This window comes from Muntiacus reevesi, chromosome 13, assembly GCF_963930625.1.
Source record: "Muntiacus reevesi chromosome 13, mMunRee1.1, whole genome shotgun sequence".
Taxonomy (NCBI): Eukaryota; Metazoa; Chordata; class Mammalia; order Artiodactyla; family Cervidae; genus Muntiacus; species Muntiacus reevesi.
In genome coordinates this window covers 15,189,837-15,211,915 of record NC_089261.1, presented here as the reverse complement: position 1 = coordinate 15,211,915, position 22,079 = coordinate 15,189,837, and the positions used below count along the sequence as shown (strand labels likewise).

The following is a 22,079-nucleotide window of genomic DNA, read 5'->3' as shown; positions in this document are numbered from 1 at the left end:
GCCGTTCCCTTCTCCAGAGAATCTTCAGGGATTGAACTCAGGGATTGAACCCTGTGTTGCAGGCAGATTCTTCACCACTCAGCCCCCAGGGACCCATATACACACACCCATATACACAACCTCTCTCAGAGGGAGTCTTATCATTGTTTTGTTTTCCAACAATAGGTGGGTTGAGTAATTCAGAAGATGGCTGTCTCCTGAATCAGAAGATGGCATGGTCTGTGTCTTGGCACTCGGGCACCTTACTTAGTTTGTCTTAAGAGTATAACAAAGCAGTTTGGAAAGTCTAACTGCGACGCGAGGGCTAGAAGAAAAGGTCTAAACTCTTGCCTCTAGAGAAGCTCCTCACTTTGCATGTCTAGGTAAAGGCTGTCTGACGTGGGTGTCCTTTGTAAAGAAAGATATATTCTAAGGGTCACATTGCTTGCTTGCTAAGTTGCTTCAGTCATGTTCAGTCTTTACAACCCAATGGACTGTAGCCCACCAGGTCCCTCTGTTCATGGGATTCTCCAAGTAAGAATACTGGAGTGTGTTGCCGTGCACTCCTCCAGGGGATCTTCCTGACCCAGGGATCAAATCTTACGTCTGCTGCATTGGCAGGCAGGTTGTTTACCACTGGTGCCACCTGGGAAGCCCCAAGGGTCATATACTCAGTATTTTTTCATAGAAAAAACTTGCAAGTTTCCATGCTTCTTGCACCTAAAATCAAGCTCTTAATTCAGTGTTCCCATTAGTTTACCACTGTACTCCTCACTGCAAATTAAAGTAACCTTGTTACCTGTGATGTGTTCCAGTATTGTCTGAAATGAAAAGTTGGAAAGTTTCTTTGAAGTTTCCTCTTTTATTTTAAAAATGTATTCAGATTTTACATTCTCCTCCACAATGTAAATGTTTACTTTGACATAAAAAATGTTTTAAATGATTTGCCATCAGAAAGTTCAAAACTCTTTCCCTTCAAATTTTTTGAAGAAACTAATGCTTTTGTACACACTTATAATGTGTACTTAATCCAGGGGCATTTATGTTAAGTTTTGAAGCATAGCTCTAATTTATTACTTCTTCCTTCAGGTTTATTTTGCTTTTTTTTAAAATGACTTTGTCCCAGACTTTTCTTACACCAAGTGAGGTTTTCTGTTGTGCAAGCTTTTTTATATTGTTTTTGTCCTGTTACTGTAGTTTATATGAAAAATTGGTGAACATGCAAGAAACGATAGTTGAACCTTCTCATTTATGGTCTCTTTGTAGGAGGAGAGGGCAGTGAGAGATCGGAATCTCCTCCAGGTCCAAGACCACGATCAACCCATCCCGTGGAAAGTACAGTTTAATTTGGGCAATAGTAGTCGGCCCAGCAACCAGTGCCGGAACTCCATTCAGGGGAAACACCTCATCACAGATGAACTGGGTAAGGCTGGCTCCTTTCCTCTCCTGCAGACTGGTGCCGCTTTTCCTTAATGTCGACTATCCAAACAGTGGTCAGAATTCCTCAGTTGTTTTGTGGGTTTTTTTCCTTTTTCAGCTGGTGGTTCGCAAATAATCTGGTTTGTTTTGCAAGAGTAAATTTTGCTCTCAGAGAGTCTCAGAACAAATGAATTATGAACCTAGCAATACTGAAATTGATAACAGTAACCCTGAATTAGTCTTCATTGATACATGATGAAGCTCAACAAAATGAAGACAGGTACTGTCTTTAAAATGAGGCTACAGTGCATATGTGTGTGTGTGTGTGTATTTTAAGTTTGCAACCTCAGTAAAATAATTAAGGAAAAAAAATTTTTTCCTAAAAGATCTCAAAGGTGTCAGAGCATAGGAGGTTATTTGGGATTAAAGGAAAGAATCAGGAAAACTAAGCAGTGCTGAGCTCTGTTTTTAAGATTACATTGAAAAAGCAGATTAAGTTGCAAATAACATTTGTTTTGTTTTAATGGAGTAAAGTTCAGTTAAGGGAAGTTACTTCCACAGTATGACCCAACTAGTCAGGCAGGGGTAGACCTAGGACTAAGACCAGGACTGAAGTTGGAATTCAGTGCTTTTTTTTATAGACTTTAGTTTGTATGATACCTGGTGAGAAAGCTTGAAATTTTATGCCTTGACTTTATTATTTAATATAAGGTTATAAATGACAGTTTGTCTTTTCCTTTGGTCATAGTTGGCAAAAGAATGATTACCCTCTGATTAATTCAAATGAGACAAAGGCTCTCAGATTTCTTAAGTAAAAAGTGCCAAGAACTAATCAATAAAAATCCAAGAACGATATGTTTTATATTACCTCCATGAATACATGAGAGGAGATAAACAGTGTAATAAAGAAAACTTGCAGGAAATTTTTGTGTTTTAGTGAGCAGATGCCACCAACACGAGTGTTGCCAGAGTTATACCTTATTCAGTAAGACAACCAATAGAGTTAGAAACTTTGCAAAGGTTATAAGTTGGTTTCTCAGTCAGGAGCAGCACACTCTGAGATTGTGATCTCACAGGACTCGTTGGAAATAATGTCTGCAAGAGTGCATTTCTCCAGGTGCAAGAGGAAAAATCTTGTTGGGCTTTCTTTCACCAGAAATTAGAAAGATCTGGTTTCAAAGCTCAATATTGACAGATTGTACTGGGGAAAAATAGAAGACCCGAGATGCCAACACTTACAACATAGAAAAGAGAAAAGGGCAGAAAGATCATTTCAACGAGGGTAATATTTTACATCTTTCTGACACATTACATGATAAGATACTCTGTATTTATCATTTGGGGCAGAATCTTAAGGAACATGCTGACTTATTTGGATTTTTAATTTGTAATTCCTCTGAAGATGATGAGTAAGAATAGTTAGGAAGAATCCCAGAAACATTTATTGTGGCATTAGGATCACCTGCTCTTATTTTCGAAGACAAAACCTCATAGTTAAAACTACCACAGCAGCAACTAGAAGCACCAGCACCCAGATAAGTGGAATCTGCTTCTCACAGGCCTCAATTTCCCTAGTATGAAGTGAGGGCCCTTCTCACCTCTTCTATTGTTATTTTACTGGTGCCTTCTGCTTTTGCACAGACTTTGTTTTCCAGAATGGTTTCTGAAAACAACCTCTTGCTTCACGAGGACTCATTCTCTGAGGATTGTGAAGCTGGGGCATTTGGAATGGAAGGATGTGAGGAACAGCTGCTCTGCACCTGTGGGCCTGGGCCTGCACCTGGGAGTTTGCCCATGGGTCAGGTGGTGTCCCTCATGGACTTACTCTTACATTTTTCTGTCCCACTCCCAGAAGGATGTAGAGAATTGTCTCTTTAGCAGCTATGAAAAATAAGTTAGCTTTTGTGAGGAGATTCTTTTCTTAAAGTTGAATATGAATACATGAACTAAGTTGGAGGGAATATATTTAGATGATGAGTGGAGGAAATTAGGATTTTTCTTCCTTGGGTCTTAGAGTACTGGCATTCCCTAATGCTGAGGGCCAATTGAATCTCTGTTCTGTATACTTAAAAACAGCCTAAATCAGTTTCTAAAGGTTAGATGTGAAATGGCAAATATATGAAAGGTATTTATAAAAAGTGTGTGTGAAGTTTTTTTTGTTTTGTTTTTTATCTAGGAGGATCTCATTTTCAGGAATGAACGCCTTGTTTTTTCCCTCTCAAGATTTTTGTTTGAAAAAAAATTTCTCCAGGGATAGATGAAAAATTGGTTTGCATAGGTTAGAACAGAGAAACAAAGGCCATGCGATGATTAAATCAAATATGTGACTGCAGACTAAAAGGTCATTTAGGTAGATTAGGATGTGCGTAGCCTACTTATAAAATAGGAGTCTGTGTTTCCTATAAACTGTTGCATGCAGGTAGCAAGCTCTGATTAGACACTGTCTGACTCCAAACTCGATGGTCTTAAGGATGCTCCTGACTCCAGACTCCTGGGTCTGTGTTCTTGGGGAGCAGGCCTTTCACTGCTGCCTCGTGATCGCCCCCGGTGGACAGGCAGGGACTGCCAGGTTTATACTCAGGCTCGTCTCTGACTTGCAGGGTACGTCTGTGAGAGGAGAGACTTACTGGTGAATGGCTGCTGCAACGTCAACGCGCCTGGCACGAAGCGGCACTGCTGTGACGGCTGCCTGCCCAACGGCTGCTGTAGCGCCTACGAGTACTGTGTCTCCTGCTGCCTGCAGCCCAGCAAGGTATGGAGAGTTGCTCCTTGGGCTGCACCTCCTCTAATTTTTCTGCTTGCATTTCACAGTGAGCATTAGAATCTTTCTGTGGGATTCTTTGAAAATAGAAGAGAACCCTGTCTGGGTGTCAGAAATGGCTGCTATGAGGTAGCCTTTGTCTGCAAGGGAAGGAGGTAGTTCTCTTTCCTCCAGCTGTGCTTTGGTAGGGTGGGCTGTTGTAGTCCCAGTCAGATGTCTAAAGAATAGGACATCAGCCTCCTGCTCATGTAAGCCCCTCTTTCTCTCCCTCCCTGCATCAGCAGTCTCTTAGTTTAGGAGAAGTTTCCAAGGTTACCTTGTGCTGCTGAGTTTGGAATTTATTATAGGTACTAACTTTTGTTTCCACAGCAACTCCTCCTGGAGCGCTTCCTCAACCGGGCAGCTGTGGCATTCCAGAACCTCTTCATGGCAGTCGAAGATCACTTTGAATTGTGTTTGGCTAAATGCAGGACCTCATCCCAGGTCAGAAGCCATGATGCCTCTGGTGGCAGGGTGGGCTGGTGGGAATCAAAGTCTGGAAGAAAACTTGAAAATCTGCTCTGGGGGCCCTTTGGTGGGGTGATAATGGTGAAGAGATTTAAATGGAACTTTGGAGGATTGATTGTACAGTCATCCCTTGGTATCTGAGGATATTTGGTTCCAGGACCCCAAATTCTAAATGCTCATATAAAATGGCATAATGTTTGCATATTACCTCCCTCCATCCTCCCATATGCTTTAAAGCGTTTCTAGGAAAGAAACAAAAAAAAAATAAAGTGTTTCTAGATTACTTATAATAACTAATACAGTGTAAAGGCCATGTTTTGCTTTTTGGAACTTTGTGGAGTTTTACTTTTGATCTGTGATTGATTGAACCCATGTATGCAGACCCTATGGATACGGAGGGCTGACTGTATTTAGAATGTCAACTGAGATTTCTATGATTTAGGGATGTAAAATATTTATATTTATTCACATCAAGGTCTGACTAACTTGCATCTTCCTTGTCTGATTAGCTTGTTTGCATTTTAAGTCCTACTAGTCAAATTCCTGAGAGAGGCTCTCTCCTCTGTCTTTGACTGAAATTTGACTAAGGCTTTCCAGCCACCACTCATTTAGAGTGGGTACTAAGTTACTCTGGGACAAAAATGTGGTTTATTTTAGGATTCAAGGGAATGGGGCAGGGGGATGTTGAAAAATACACAGGTAAATCAGTAGGTTGTTAAGCTTTCAGTACTTTCTAGCATGTTGTCATTAAATGCTTTGCTCTGTGGGCATTCAACATGGCCCCAGCTGCTGAGAGTGTCTGAACCTTTTTGCCTTTTGACTCCCCGTCCTCTGCTCTCAGCCTTTGTGATCTGGTGGTTGTTGGAGCTCTCTCTGTAAAATCACCAGATCTGTTATACAAGCACACTTCCTCTGGCTTTCCTTCATGGTGCCTCCAAGATTGACCTGGCTCTGTCTGAGATACATGACTCATTTGCCATTCTCTGGAACTCTTAAACCCTCTGCCAGATTTCTGTAGTCCTCCTCTGGGTTTTATGCTACTCTGTATGTCTCTGGTTTGCTCTTACGGCATCTAGCATTGTTGGGTAAATGTTTCAGGGATTATAATGAGTATTTGAAACATGAAGAAATTCCTAATGGCCTTGTTTTGCTGAAAGAGCTTTCCATTTGACTAGACTTTAAAGAAAATGTGGAGGAAGTTTGAACCCGTGACTTTGATTCATACTCTCATTCTGAGAAATGGAAAATAGAAAAAAGGCCGGGTGTTTTCTTTCCTTAACTGATAAAACCCAGGAGTTAATTCCAAACTTGAGTGAAGATACTGAACTTTCCGACTTTGCTTTTTCATTGTAAAGAGAAAATTCCCAGTTACCAGTTTGCGTTTATAACAGTGTCCCAAGAAACAGATTTGGCTGCATGACTATAAATTGGATTAATACTTACAATTTAGGTGTTTAGGCTTGGTCTTAGACTAATTAATGAATTCTTGACTAGCCAAAAATTCAAGTTGCTTGTATGAAGACAAATTGCTGAAAAATTAGTCATCGAGGCTGATTACCTGTAGTCACACTCCATTTGCTTGGCCAGATGTGGTCAAGCATTTGTGTGGTCATTTGTGTGGTACCGTGGTGTTTTGCTCATGTGCCAGCCCTTAGGTACACAAACCTTGATGGAAGCAGCTGGAAGTGCATCTCCTTCATCTCTGCAGGGTGCAGTGCCGGGGACCAAATTACTTTGAAGCACAGGGTCAAGTGCAAAACACCTGTTGGATCTTAATCTGACTTAACATAATCTGAGAAAAGTTTATTGTCTCAAGTTGTCCCAGTCACAGCTGGGTTTTAAAAAACTCACTAGTGTGTGTAAAAGAAATGGTCCTGTGACGCTCTGTCCTTCCTCATGCCCTTCGTTGGCGTTCTGTGCTGAGCACCCGCCTTGCTTGAAGAGGGCCGCCATCCCGTTCTCTCTCACAGCGCTCTTCTCTTCCGTTTTGCCAACAGAGCGTGCAGCACGAGAACACCTATAGGGATCCCATAGCAAAGTACTGCTACGGAGAGAGCCCTCCCGAGCTCTTCCCCGCCTGACGCTGCGGGAGACTCGGCCCTCTGGGAGGACGTGCTGCTGAAGAACTTGCAGCCTGAAGCTTTTCTCTGGTCTTCGAGAGAAGACTTGATCATGACCACTTCTTGTGTTGTGCTCTGTGGCCTCACTTGCCCCTGGGCTGACCAAATGGACTTGCTCCGTAAAGCAGTTGGAAACACCGGCGGGTCGCATTCAAGAAAGACAGTAACGGCGGGTGACCTGGTGGAGGCGTCAGCGGTCTGGGCGCCTCGGCCCTGCGGCTGCTTGGGAACCTGTGGGCCCCCTTGTGTGTTCTCCCCGGGCCCTTCACTGTAAAGTTATTTATTGAACTTCTTTGGAGTGGTGGGAAAATTCTGTTTCCTGTAGGAAAATGTTTTGCCTTGAGGGTTGAATACATTCAAGGAGATTGTTGTTCTTGTTGTTGTTTTCTTGTGTTCTTGAGTTTCATGAGTGAAATTGTCCCTTCACCCACTGAAACTTTGGCCTCTTAAAACGTGCATGTTCTCTCAAGGTGGTTTATTTTTTATTTTGTTTTGACAGCATCTTCAGGAGTGTGCCCTGACGTCTAAAATTGTCTAGAATCTCAGATGCTGTTCCCTTCTCATCCTGTGCCAACTTTCTGGCATCTGGCACTGTGTGCTCTCACGTTTTTTCCTAGTCTGTTTGGATATGCTTGTTTACTGATGTACATGCATCGTTGTAACCAGAAATTCTACCCTGTGGTCCTGGAGGGTTTTGTAATTGTTTCCTACACCCTGGTTGAAATGACTGGTCTTCTCAGCCCTGGAACATCAGGAGTCTCAAGAAAGTCACCTGTGGGGCGGCCTCCTCTTCTCCTGACATGGGAACCCTGTGTTAAGGTGATTCCCAAGTGAAGATACATCTCACAACTGACAGTAAGTGGCCGTCCTTCATTACTTTCAGCTTCGGGAGATGTAACAGGTACAGACATTTGGTTTCTCTCTGATTTACAGAGAAGAACAACAAAACTCAAGTTTCGGTCAAGGTGCTATAGGAGACATCTGCCGTCAGTGAATGCAGGACTCACAGGCGCTGGTCTGCTTGCTCAGGGCCTCCTGTGCTTCTGTTACAACAATAACCCTCTGGTCAATGCCAGCAGCATTTGGGGCTTAGGTCAAGACGTCGTGCCTGTCGCATAACACAACTCTTTGCTCTCTGAAGTCATGCTATCACACACAGTTCTTTTCCAGAGCCCTTCACTAACCTCTGAATCCGTCAAGGTCTCCCTCGTTCTTTGTCGGTTGTTCAACTGCTTCCCTTGGAGCAGAGCACAGGTTTTACAGCCCGCTTTCAGCATTTTTATTTCAGTGGAACTTTGCCTTCCTCTGTATCTCTGAAGTCTGCATGTTGGAATTTCCCTTAACTCTTTCACATTATTTCTCACCCTTATCTTCCCAAGCTAGTTGTCCCCCTAAGTCCACTTTCTTAGAGGGTAAACTATCTGGCAATTGTTTTTAAATGTTAGATCCCAAGAAATGTATTTAGTGTGCATTGGGCTCTTTGGCTCCTGTGTGTGTTCCGTGAAAGCCTGAGTACGTCTGCCTGTTTCATCATCTCACTGCTTTTGGTAATTCAGCCTGTCTCCTGGTGGTTGTCACTGATCAGCCTCTCCTTTGAGCTTATTTGAACCCTTGAGCAATAACTCACAGTAGATTTACTGTGAAAACAGTTTATATCAAAGATCAGCCATGCCTATTTACTCTGTATTTGAACATTGGTGTGCATTGCTTTGCATTTTCACTGCTTTCACAGTCTTTGTAACTTAAGTAGAAAATTAAGCTCGCTTGTTCCCACCCTGTTGATGAGGTGATAGAATGAAGTGATTTTCCTGGGTCCCCACGACAGAACCAGAGCACAACCTTCATCTGCTGCTCGGGGGTCCACCGTCCTTCCCAGTGCCCCTCGCCTGCTCCAGTGCTGACTTATCTGTAAACACTCCCCTGAGAGCATATAGATTTAGATTGTCCAGGCTGGAAGAGAGAAGAGGTGGCCTAAGTAGCCAAATTGGGTCAATAATCAAAGGTCGTTTTCATTCAGTCCTGGAATATGTTTCTCTGTACTGTAGTCAGCGAAGAGGTGTGTTAACTGTTTTTGGAAACTCACGGTACTGCAGACTGTAGCGAAGCCTCCCAAGGACCTGGAACATCCTGGGCCTCCCCAGGCTTCCAGCCTGGACCCCTCTCTATTCCCTTCTCTGGTTTGTTTCTGGTTCCTTTGATTGAATATTTCCATGATTAGGAATATTGTCTTAGTTTTGTATGCCCAGAGGTCAGCAAAGTGCGTGATACACATTGGATTTTAGGAAAAGATCAAAGATGAAACGAGAATTCCTTTAGAAGAAAATGTATTAAATTCGAAACATTTGGGGTGAAAGGTAATTGGCTAATTTAAAGCACTTCCCCCAATTCTGAATCCTAACTGCCATGCTTGTTGGTGGAGCTGTAAAGATATGTCCTGATAGGGAAAGAAACGTTCGTGAAAAGGGTGCTGTGCAGAAAGGGCCACCTGCCTCGATGCAGCCTGGGACTCAGGGTGGCCCTGGACCTGGCAGTGTTGGAGCTGGTATTGAAGGGCCAACTCTGCAGCTCTTGTAAAAGCGGGGGATAGGATTTTCGAACAGGGTTTGCAGCTTTCAGCCTGCTTCCGGAGCTGACTCGGAGGCTGTCCAGGGAGCGCCTCGGTTGGTGAGGCTGCACAGGTGCTGTGGGAGCTGTGTGCAAGATTCTGAGCAAGCTGTTCCCATCGTTGGGATTTGCAGGTAAATTGTAAACGGGCAGAGACGTTCCTTCTTTAATCTCCTCTTCACTTACTGGAGAGATTGTGGCCTTGCAGTCAGTAACTCCTGCTTGTTAACTAAGGCATGGCCTTGGGTAATCTTCTTTCCTCTTTCGGACCCAGGCCCTGCTCTGTGATACAGGATCACACCCGATGACTCCTCGTGGGGCTGTTGTGAGGTGTCAGAGAGAGTGAGGGCTCAGTCCTGGGCACAGAGTCCACATCTGCAACCCAGCAGGGGCCCCGCATTAGGTGGTCAGCAAGGTTGGGAATGGTGAGCCCCTCGGGTGGAAGGAAGGGAACTACAAAGTTCTGGGTATTGTTTTCATTACTATTTTTAGAAGAACTCATGCTAAAGATAATTTTTCAAATGGAGGTAGTTTAGAAATATGTCAAGATGAAAGTAATAATTATGTAAAATCATGCAATCTAGAGATCAGCCCCTGTTTTTTTTCTCTTCCCTCTTGACTTTCTAGGCAGATACGAGAATCCTGTTTCTTCTTGAAAGCAGTCCTCTGATGAGCATTCTTCTGTGTGACATACAGGCCTATCTAATAATCTTTAGTGATCACATGGTGTCAGTTTCACAGATATACAGTAATGTTAATCCCCTGCTGAGGGCATTTGCGTGTTGCTTTTTTCTTTTTTGGCTTCTGCAGATAATGCACTGATGATGTGCTTTCATGTGCACGATTGTATGTTTATCTGAGAATGATTTTCACCAATTTATGCTCCCACCTCATGTATGAGATGAGTGTCTCTTTCTGCATACCCAAGAACCCCATGGTATCGTTTACCTCTTTGCCGACGGAGCTCAGTGTTCTAATTGATGTTTATCTGGTTTCTTCCCATATTTTGATTGGTCATCTTATCATTCTGATGTAATGAACTGCTGCTTGTGACCTTGGCCGGCTTTTCTTTCATTGGTCTTTATCTTACAGAGCGTTTTTCACCGAAGGAGGCCTCAAACCCCTTTTCTTGTCTTTCTCAGCCTTGCGTTTTTCAGAGGCAAGTGACTTGTTTGTTAACAAACTAACCTTTCCACTTGATCTAGGGCAGCAAACAGGGGCAGTTTTGCCCCCAGGGGACAGTTGGCAACGTCTAGATTGCCAGGTGGTCAGTAGGTGTGATGGTTGGAGACCAGGGATACTGCTGAACACCCCACTGCCCCTGTGACACAGAATGATTCGACTCCAAGCGTCAGTGGTGCCGATGTGGAGAGGCCCTACTCTTGGTCACATTTCCTCCCTTTCAGTTAAAGAGAAAAAACTACCAGGAGCTGAGAGCTGACTTGATTATTTCCTTGCCCTTGCCTTCTGTTGTGCCCAAGTGCTGCTGATTAAATTACCTTGAAATCCCACAGGACATTCGGCTTCCTCGCTGGTCTCTACCAGCCCAGTGCTGCCTCCAGGAACTGGCTTATTACTCCGCATCAGCGTCCCTTGTGTGCTGACACAGCCCAAGCACAGACACCCTCCTGTGGGCAGAGTAACCTCAGGTTTACTCACAGCCCCCTCTGCTACCCGTTCTCCTGCAGCAGCCCTTTGCAAGGAGGGTTTTGGGGGGGGGAGGGGAAATGTCACTACAGATCCCATTTAGAAAACTAGTCCTTCTACTATAACAAAGTACCACATAAGTGGATAGTAATAATGAAAAGGAAAAGCTTTTGGAAAAGTGGAGTTGTGACAGTTCTTTACTGCACAGCACTTTCCCTGACTCTCTGGCATCAGTCCATTGCCTTCCAAGCCCCTTGCCTGCGTGGACTGTTCATGCAGGGTTTGTTATCACAGCGTAAAGACAGTTTGGGGTACCGGGATCCCTGTTTTCACTCAGTCACATGGCTGTGATGTTCTTCGTCCGGTCTTCTTTCACAGGTGGGAAGAGGAACAGGTGGCCCCCTCAGGCCTGAGTGGGGACCAGTGGGGGTCATTGTATTTGTGCAGCTGACTCCGTGTCCTGGTAGCCCCTCACCACATACCTTCATGTGTACAATTCGATTCCCCTCTGCTGTAGAGCTGCAGTGGTGGACTTTGTAAAAATAGAAGTACAGCCTTTAATATTAATAAAGAAACAAAACATCTAGTCACTTAAAGCGAGTGGGCCCAACTGTCAGTCAAATGTTTAAACAGGGGTCCTATATTGTTTCCCAGGACTGCAAGCTCAGTGACTTCAAGGGAACCAAAAGCAAAACTGTATCACTGCAAGCAATGCATTATATTTGTAAGTGGGTGCTTTCCTAGTTGTTGGTAGGGTCAGTAGTTCTTCCAGTCTTTGGACTTTTTAAATTCTTACATATTTTTATGGAGCATAGTGTAGGCAAGCTCTGGTCAGCTTGCATTTGGGTTATCAAAGTCAGAAATGTTTGCTAAGTGAGAAAAGTGGTATTGGCTATCAGTGAAATTCAAGATCTCAGTCTATGGTGGCCACATGTTACTATTACTGAGGAGGAGTATGTGTGTAACAGCAGAAGTGTGTGAGTAGCATCCTAATTTTATTGAGAGCACAGACATTTAGTGGCCTTAAGTAAATTAACCTTTTCTGGCTTTGGTTTTGTCATTTGTCAGAGGCAGGTGATTACTAAGATATCTTGCAGATCCAAAATTCTGATTTTTGTGCCAAAGATCCGGCCACATATAAAGCAAGACCAGAGCCCAGCAACTTGGCCCTTGGCCCTGATTCTCAGAGGGTAAGTGGAGACCAGCCATCTGGAGCCTGTTTTCTTCAGACTGGGGCTTCCCCTTCTCTCTTGAAGATTTCGGCTAGGGCTCACCATTTTCTGCCTCTTTCTCCTCAAATATTAAATAGACACCATATTCTTCTCTGCTGGGACCAACTTATCATGTATTGCTGCTCTGCACCTGTGAAGACAGCTGCTGTGTTTTCCATCATAAAAACAGCTGCCTTTTGGCAGAGAGGCCCAGAATGTGCTTTGTAGCTGTACCTTAACACAGTGCTAAATTATTTAGACATGCTTAACCTGAGATACTCAGAGCATCTTGGAATTCCTGTTTAGGGCTTCTGTAGTCACTGCTTCAGTAAAAGGTTTCCCTTTCATATCTTTTGTGATTATTAGGCAGAAATCTCAAAATACAGGAAATTACAAAGATACTAAATTATCAGTTCCCCAGCACCGCCCCCGACCCCCGGCAAGAGATAACCACTAATTAAAGTTTTGATGTAAAGTTTTGCCTTTTTTTTGTATATAATGTATATTTTGTGTTAGTACATAGATAAAGGTAGAATCTTGCTGTGTAATATTTTAAAATCTTTCCTGTTGGGTTGGCTTAACTCAATTATAGCTAATTAATTTACAGAGTGGGAAAAGTGTACATTTTAATTGTATCATCTGTGCCTCTAACATAAAGTCAGGTAGTACATAGATAAAGGTAGAATCTTGCTGTGTAATATTTTAAAATCTTTCCTGTTGGGTTGGCTTAACTCAATTATAGCTAATTAATTTACAGAGTGGGAAAAGTGTACATTTTAATTGTATCATCTGTGCCTCTAACATAAAGTCAGGGTTGAAAACCCTTTTAGAACTGCACACAAGTTTGGCATTGCCTTTCTACATCCCTTTTCTTTGTCTGATTTTTACACAGTGGGGAGACAGGTCTTTGTGTTCCTCACAAATAAATTACAGGCCTCCTACCTCAGCCAGAGTTGACCTGCAGGAAACGTGAGGAGGTTGAAACCTTCACGGCAGAACCCCACTTTCTCGAGAGAGCTAAGGAAAAAAGATGGGGGGAGCCCTGCTCCAGATCTCCCCAACTATGTCATTCATTTCAGTAAATCACTAAGCGCAGCAATTAAATTAAAAAAATTATAAAATGGCTGGGAAGGACACAGGACCATCTTTCTGGATTGCTATTTGGAGCTGGAATCCTCTGTGCTCCCCTCCAGATCCTCAAGAGGCCTGGCGTCCCTCGCACGTGCTGGACTCAGTTTCTCTGAGGAAGTTTTTGCCTAGGCAGCAGTCCAGGGCGTGCTCTGAGAGTGCAAGCGCTGACACCCGTGCCCTTCCAGGGCTCTGCCTGCAGTCTGCTGCGTGCCAGCTTGGAGGCCTGAGATAAATGGTCTTGCAGCCGCTTAGCCGTCAGCCAGGCTCATTTATTTGACACAAATAAGCTCATTGACCTGATTTAACAGAGGGAGGAACTATGGAGTCAAGTCCAATATGATCTTAAAGCCCTGTCTTTTCATTGCAATCTTTTCAGATCTTTAAGGATGGCTGCCGAGTGAAGCGATGCTCATGGGCACTCTCTCAAGGAAAAAAGGAGAAAGAGAAGCTGGAGAGATGGGAGGAAGGGGAGAGGAGAGAGCAGGAGGTGTTGGGGGCACATATGCCAACAGTTGCTCTCTGCGCCACTTGGGGGCACCAGTTACTTAGGTTTTCTGTCCTCAGCGTAGTCCTTGTTAGGAGACTGTGAGACGTGTGCCCACGTGGGCTCCCTCTCACTGAGACAATGAAGCTGTTCCTATAGACGAAGGACCATCTGGTGGTGAAGACGATCCAGGACTCTTTCCCAGAGCCCCATCGACTTTGTGCATAGGGACTCAGGCATGTCCTTTTGCAAAGAAAAGGAAATCTGCTGCTGGTGCCATTGAAGACCTCAGGCTTAACTCAGGACCCGTGCCGTCCCCTTCTTCCTCCTCTCCCATTTGCCGAGGTGAAATGTAGGATAGTCTCTTGACTGTTCCTACCCTGACAAAAAAAATCTGGGAACTGCTTATAACGTACCATCCTGCATTTGCACCATCACGTTCACACGGCAGTGTCTCCTAAGGCAGGTATTCTTTCTCATCTTCATTTTAGGAGCCTGGCTCTGACACGGGTTATATTTTTATCCAGGTTATAGATGCCAGTTGCAGAGCCCCGGAAGGCGCACACAGGCCCAGCCTAGGTACGTTGTGATCGCAGCGACCGCCTTCCAATCATTTCTGGTGTTAAAGGCCTCTTATTTAATCTCAACAACCACGCTTATGAAGTTAAAGGTTTTTTATCCTCATTCTAAAGAACTCAGAGATTAATATCTTTTTCTGGGGAAACATCATCTTAGTGGTTTAAACCAGGATAGTGGTTGAACCCACATCTTTTTTTGCTCCAGGACCTTGACTTTTAGCCCCTGAGATGTAAGTGCCACTGTGGGCTGAGTGCTGAGAAGGAGGCTGAGATGGAGGAGGGGTTGTTTGCTTTAAAGCTTGCTATTTGGCCTAGGATTTGGATCATCCTTGATTTAAGCAAAATGTTTCACCTTCTTGCTGCTGGTCCTACCAGGAAGGGTGTTTGAAGAATGCACTGAAAGTTGATTTTAGCTTTTCAGCACAGCTCTGGTAACTTCCTTTTTCTCCCTGGTCAGAGTGCTTATAATGGGCTGAACTGTCTCCCCCTACCCAAATCCATATACTGAATTCCCAACCCTCAGTGCATTACAGTGTAACCTATTCAGATAAACTGCCTCTGAAGAGGTGATTAAGTTAAAATGAGGTTGTGAGGTAGCTTCTAATCTACTAGGACTATGTCCTTATGAGAAGAGGGAGAGAAAGCCCTTAAAGAGGGCTTTAAGAAGGCCGCCATCTATCTAAGAACAGCCTCAGGAGAAACAAACCTATTGACGCCTTGATCTCAGACTTCCCAGCCTCCAGAACTGCAGGAGAATAAATTCCTGTCCTTTAAGCTCCCCAGTCTATGGTATTTTGTTAAGGCAGCCTGCGGTGATTGATAGCATCGGGATGCTGAGTTACTATGCAAACCCAAAGGATAGCAAGGCAGGTAGCAACACTGATCTGCACCGCTGGAGTCGTCTTGGTTCCAGTGTGTTTCTTTTCTGTGAAAGTGTACCTGAGACCATGTCCAAGGTTCCTTCCAGCCCTGGTCTTCAGGGGTTCTAGTTTCAGGGTCTAGCCTCAAGACCTGAAAAGTGCTGCTTTAAACCTGTGGTGTTTAACCAGAGGGGCATTTTGCCCCCCAGGGGACATAAGCCAACGTATGAAGACAGTTTTGGTTGTCATGACGTGTGTGTGTCTGTGTGCCTCCAGCTGAGGCACATGCGCAAGGGCCCTGCACAGCCCCCACCACAGAGGGTTGTCCACCGCCTAGCGTCAGCAGGGTCGAGGTGGAGAAACCCTGGGTCAGCTTTGTTGCCCTTCGAATGGGGGTGATGTGGGACTGTCAGCTCTGGTCCTTCATTCAGCAGGTACTCACTTAGCACTTAACTGTCTACCTAGCTCTGTGCTAGGGAGTGCAGAGACCTGGAAGAGTCTCCTGGAATTTAAACTTGGGTTGATCTTAAGCTTCTGATCTTGGGAACACGGTATTAATACCTAAACATTCTTAGGTGATGATGTTACCATCCTCCTTAGGATAAACTGTCACTTTGGATTTCCAGAGAACGTTTTTTGCTTGGACAGCCAAGCATCATTTGTTGAATCCTGCCTCATTCACAGATCTACACTAGTATACCTTTACTGTTTAGTCACTAAGTCATGTCCGACTCTGCTATCTCATGGACTGCAGCATGCCCGCTTGGTTCTTTTTATGAAGGACTGGAGGAGGGACCTGCCTGGTGGTCCACTGGCTAAGTCTCTGCTCCTGATGCAGGGGCCTGGGTTCAATCCATGGTCAGGGGACTAGATTCCTCATACCGCAGCCAAGAGTTTGCATGCCACAGCTAAAGATCCTCGTGCCTCAACGAAGATCGAAGATGTTGTGTGTCCCAACTAAGACCTGGCGGGGTGCAGCCAAATAAATAAAAGTAAATATGAAAAAATAGAAAAGACCTGAGGAAGCTATGTGTTTATATATAATACTGATTAGTAGAACTAGTTTAAAAGGAATGGCTACCCACTCCAGTATTCTTGCTTGGAGAATCCCATGGACAGAGGAGCCTGGCAGGCTATAGTCCATGGGGTCGCAGAGTTGGATGTGACTGAGTGACTGACACTTTTTAAGTGGAATGCCAACATGCAGATGTGAGACAGAAACACAGTTGATGTGTAAATCCATATATGCATTTTTCCTAATTACAAAGTGACACATTACATTATAGAAAGTCAGAGAAGTAAAGAAAATAAAAACTTTCATAATCCTTCCATCTGTAGATACCCACTTATGTGATATGTCTCTTTTTGTATACATGCACATATATTTAACAAAAAAGAAAATTGCAACCCTACTTTACCCTTTTGTCACCAAGTGAATGGCCCTTGAATGGGGTTTTGATATCTGATTTGGTGATCACAAGGCAGAGAAAGATGTCTGCATGCCAGACTGGCTGTAGAGTTAGGTGACCAGGGTCACTGCCTACCAAGAATGCATTGATCCCGGGAGATGGTGAACACCCACATTTCACAACTCCAGAGGGCATCATTCACGTGGTAACAGAATGGTGTATTCCGTGTTACCCCTCCGCCCCTCCCCCCTTGTGTGACCCAGCAGCCCTGGAACTCTATTTTTTGTAGCAGCTTTGTTGAGCGGTAGTTCACTTACCATGTAGTTCACCCATTTAAAGTGTACAATTCAATGATGTTAGTGTATTATTCAGAGCTGTGCAACCATCACCACAATCAATTTTCGAACATTTTCATCACCCCAGAAAGAAATCCCGTACCTGTTAGCTATCACTCTCCCATTTCCCCTGATCTTTCCAGCCCTAGATAACCACTGATCTACTTAGTCTGTAGATTTGCATATTCTGGACATTTCATATAAATGGAATCATATATAATCTTTTGGGACTGGCTCCTTTCATATATCATGTTTTCATGACTTGTCCAATTATAGCATGTATCAGTGCTTTGTTCTTTTTTAAAATTTTATTTTTCTAGTTGAATTGTTCATATACAATACATTCATCTTTTAAAAGTATAGAGTATTTTTTCCTGTTCACAAAGTTGTGCAGCCACTACCACTAATTCCAGAATATTTTCATCCTCCAAAAGAAACCCCGTACCTATTGGCAGTCTTTCCTCATTCTTCCTTCCTGCCAGCCTGTGGCAACAATTTACCTTCTGTCTCTACTGATTGACCTATTCTGAATAGTTCACATCAATAGAATTGTACAGCATGTAGTTTCTTGTTACTAACCTCTTTTAGCATGTTTTCAAAGTTCACTCATGTTGTAGCATGTGTCAGTACTTCATTCCTTCTTATGGCTAAATATTCCACAATATGGATAGACCCCCTTTTGCTTATCCATTCATCAGATGATGGGCATTTTTGGTTATTGTGAATAATGTTGCTCTGAGCATTTGTGTACCAGTTTTAGGTGGGCATCTGATTTCTGTTCCCTTCTAGGTATATACCTAGAAGTGGCATTACTGGGTTATATGATATGGGTTTCATCTTTTGAGGAACTGCCAGACTGTTTTCCAAAGCAGTTAGTTGTACCACTTCACATTCCCACCCAGCAGTGTACAAGGATTCCGATTCCTTCAAACCCTTGCCAACACTTGTCTTTGTTATTGTAGCCATCCTAATGATGATGAAGTGGTATCTCGTTGGGGGTTTTGAACTAGTGTATCCCTGATGGCTCATGATGCCGAACATCTCTTCATGTACTTAGTGGCCACATGGACATCTTTAGGGATGTGTCTATCTTAATTCTTTGCCCATTTTAAAATTGGGTTGTCTTTATAAATTGTTAGACTTCTTTATGTATTTTGGATACAAGTCCCTTGTCAGATACATGATTTGCAAACATTTTCTCCTATTCTATGGATTGTCATTTCACTTTCTTGATGGTGTCCTTTAAAGCATAAAAATTTTAGTTTTGATGAAGTTCAATTTAATTTTTCTTTGGTTGCTTGTGGTTTTGGTATCATATTGTGATACTAATTGATTCTTAATGAATGATAATATTCCTTGGAATAGATGTAGCATAAAAAGATAATTGTTTGATACTAATTGCATAATGGTCTTTGTTTTAATGTCTTCGCGCCCACCCTCACCCCCAGTATCTTTATTCTGGTGACATTGGGAATTATACCTCAAGTCGTTTACAAGTTGCATTAGATTCCTGTAGCCTTTGTAACACATCATTGTTCCACATGTCCTTTTTCCTCCCCTGTGGATGTGCCGAGTGGTGCCCAGACCTCTGCAATGCAACTGACAAGGAGCGAAAGTCTCCATACAGCGCAACTTGGCTGCCCTCTAAGTCCCTGCCCTTCGATCGCCCGCGTTGCCGTGTTGCAACCTTGTGGGGCCACGTTGCCATCTTCTGGCAAAGACGGGAAGTGCAATGCCAGAAATTTCAAGGTTTTACCGAAGGTCTTTTTATTTTTCCCTTTCTCTATGGCAGATTGTCAGGTACCAATTAATTCTTTTCCTTCTGACCTCTTCCTGTTGCTTTAAAGTCTTTTCACCTTTTGAAATAATGTTTAAAACTTCAACCACTTACAAAAAGTGAACCTGTTTTCTATAAGGCAGGGAAGCTTGTGTGTTTCTCGTTCTACAGGCAATTGCTAGTTCGTTACACATTTCTACTATCGAGTAGGAAGCAGTTCTTTACCTTCAGTGTGGAAAGGCAAATGAATGCAAGTCATTTCTCCTGTCATCTGGGTCAAATTATTATGTTTATTGAGTCCTCGATAGGCTAGGACTCTCTCAGGTGTATCATTTTGCCTGCTTTGCCCAGCCCTCCCAGGCATACCCAGGTCTATGTATTGTTCCCACTTTGCTGATAAGAGTGAGGCCCTAGGAAGGTAAGTGACTTATCTTTGTTTTCTAGGACAGAATGGGCAACACATTTTTTTTTTTAAATAAATTATGGAACAATTGGGATGTGCAATCTTTAGTATCCAATATAATGCCTTATACTCTATTTTAATAAATCTTTATTGAAGACCAAAAAAAAGAAATTCTGTATCCTGACTCCCAACCTGCTTTCTCTTCACCACACCCAACTGCTTCTCCTATCATAAATGCCTCAGTCATTTCAACGAATATTTGCACTGTTGTTCAATGAGAGAACAGGTGTTTATAACTTTCAGTCTTTAATAAAATAAGTAAAAATGTGATTATTAAAAGACTATGCAGAAAAACACCTACACAAATATTCATGCCAGTGTTAGTCACAGCAACCAAAAAGTAGAAACAATCGAAATGCCCATCAACAGATGAACAGGTAAAAATGTGGACCATCCACACAGTGGAATATGAGTCAGCCACAAAAAGGAGTGAGGTATTGACACAAGCTACAGCATGGTGACTGTTGAAAATGTGATGCTTAGTGAGAGAAGCCAGTCCCCAAAAGCCATGTGTTATATAATTCCACTTATATGGAATGTCTGGAATAAGCGAATTTATAGAGACTGGAAGCAGATTATTATATGGGGGGAATTAAGGGTGGCTGCTAATGGATGTGGGATTTCTTTCAGGGTGATGAAAATGATCTGAAGTTGATGGTAGAGATGGCTGCACAACTCTGAATATACCAAGAAATATACTAAAAATACATTTGAAATGGGTGTGCATTTTATACTATATCCCAATAAAGCTGTTTTTAAAGTGTGTACAATGAGCTTTGCAAAGAGCTGGTGTGTGTATTGGGAAAGGGTGTTGGGCTTGGGACCCCATGGAGGAAGTGGAGCGCTGGGCTCAGCCAGAAGGACCCCAGCTTAAACCCCAGTTCTGACCTGGACAAGAAGCATCATTTTATCGCAGTACTTAGCTGCTCTGGAGCTTGTTTCCTTATTTGTAAGACAAGTATGACAGTATCCTCCTCACAGGCTCTTTTTGGATTAAATAGATGATGTGTGTAAAGTTTCTTACACATAGCCACGCTCAGCAAATACTCATCCCTGTCTTTCAACCCTGAATTGCCATGAATTTGTGACTTCAGGCTAGCGAACAGACTCTGAAGCCCCCTTTGCCTCCCAGAAGCATCTAGTGGGTTAGGGTTAACGCAGTCAAGTGGATCCAAAATGTGAAATGAGGGGTTTGGACTAAGCTAAAAGCCTGGCCACTGCAGGAGTCTGTGGTGTCTTTGTTTCGATACCCTAAGTTAGTGGTCTGCTTGAGCCGAGCCCACTCTGGTCTGTCCTGCAAGACCCCCGTCCTGCGCGTGGCGGCTTGTGAGCCAGTGGGCACACCTGCATTGTCCTCCGATCCTGAAAGGCCTGTGCGGCATCTGTAGGCAGTGTCCTGTCTGCCGGTCACCCCCATCTCTGCCTCCACCAGCTCCTTCATCAAGGGGTCGATTGACAGAGGGGCCTTGTTATAAGGGGTACGTTGGGAGTGTGGCCAAGAGCAGCTTTTCCTGTACCCTCGTAAAGCAGTTTTGTCTTGGATGAATAAGGACCCTTCAAGCTACTCAACACAAACAATGCTTGGGATAAAGGCAGATAAGCAGTGAGGCTGGGGGAGAAATGGAAGGGGGTGTCTCGAATGTCTCTGCCGTCCCTAAGCCAACAAGTCACATGTGTCCTTCGATCAGACACCTCGGGACCAGAGGAAATTAATTCCATTGGTGACCCCTGACCCCTCCCAACAATTCTAGGCAGCCCGGGGCCCTGGTGAGCCCCATCCTGTGCTCTTCTTTGAACCCGAAGCCTCAGTGGGGTGGTGCCCAACACGGGGGAGTGAGTCCTGAACTCACCCTGAAGGAGGCCAGCAAGTGGGGGTCAGACTCAGCCCTGCATCTGGATGTGAGGTGAAGGCGTTAGGCAAGAAGTGACTGCAAATGAAGACCATCTGTGCTCATTCCTGGGCCCTCCGCCCTTCTGCCCAAACGTGTCCCAGCTGAGCTCTATCCTGTATGAAGAAGCCTTTCTCCCCATGAATGTATGCTGGTTCTTGCTTCCGCCTGAGTGCTGAATCTCAGAAGCCCCTTTGGTGACACGGACACCTGGAGATGGGTGCAGGAGATAAACCCAGTCAGGGCCGAGGGCAGTGTGACCCTCCCAGGTAGAAGATCATGGTCAAGGCAGATGTGAAGGGACAATTGGTGGGGTGGGAAAAAAAAAGCCGGATCCAGCCTGCAGGCTATAATGTACTGACCTCTGGTTTAGCAGGCCAATCTTAATTGCTCAACCCCCCTCCCTTCTTAGTGTTGTCCCTTATTTTAGAGACAAAGTGCTAGAAAAGCCGGAGTCTATTCAGTGATCACAAGAAGGTCGCTAACAACCACAAAAGGCCACCTTTAGAGAAAACCCTGCACCAAGTGGAAGCAACAGGAATTTGGAACTTTTACCCTCCGGCAGATGCTGAGAAATGAAGATTCTACTTTTTTCCCATTGTCCCTCAACGGAAGGCTGGGTGTTTTAATTAGCTAATGTTGGCAAATTGCTTTGAAGAAAATTGTAAAATGTTTCATGCTCCAAGTGCCAAGAATTCTAATTAGCTTTCCTTAAAGATACCACCTGGAAGTGTGAGCGCTTGTTGCTCGAGGTCCCAGCCAGCAAGAATAACCTGCGGACCCCAAACCGGTTTTTAAGCAAACGCAACCGAATACAAACAGATCTCTACATTGATGTCACACTTTCTTCCTTCTGCTGAATCTGAGTCCTAGCAGCTGGGATATTAAGCCCCCAAAATGGAGGT

The 22,079-nt window shown here is 43.9% G+C and overlaps 1 protein-coding gene across 4 annotated transcripts in view; it reads left to right on the top strand.

Moving 5' to 3' along the window:
• Positions 1 to 19,935, top strand: part of SPRING1 (SREBF pathway regulator in golgi 1) — a 28,387-nt gene extending 8,452 nt beyond the window's left edge. For 2 of the 4 annotated variants that reach the window (XM_065904346.1, XM_065904344.1), the window contains exons 2-5: positions 1,246 to 1,402; positions 3,999 to 4,150; positions 4,529 to 4,642; positions 6,664 to 7,156. In XM_065904346.1, the coding sequence (XP_065760418.1) occupies positions 1,246 to 1,402; positions 3,999 to 4,150; positions 4,529 to 4,642; positions 6,664 to 6,747 (507 nt within the window). In that variant the 3' untranslated portion in view covers positions 6,748 to 7,156. Of the gene's footprint in view, positions 1 to 1,245; positions 1,403 to 3,998; positions 4,151 to 4,528; positions 4,643 to 6,663; positions 7,157 to 14,390; positions 14,469 to 19,915 lie in introns of those variants that run through there. The other 2 variants (XM_065904347.1, XM_065904345.1) reach the window with 2 other exon arrangements.
• Positions 19,936 to 22,079: the final 2,144 nt, after the last annotated feature.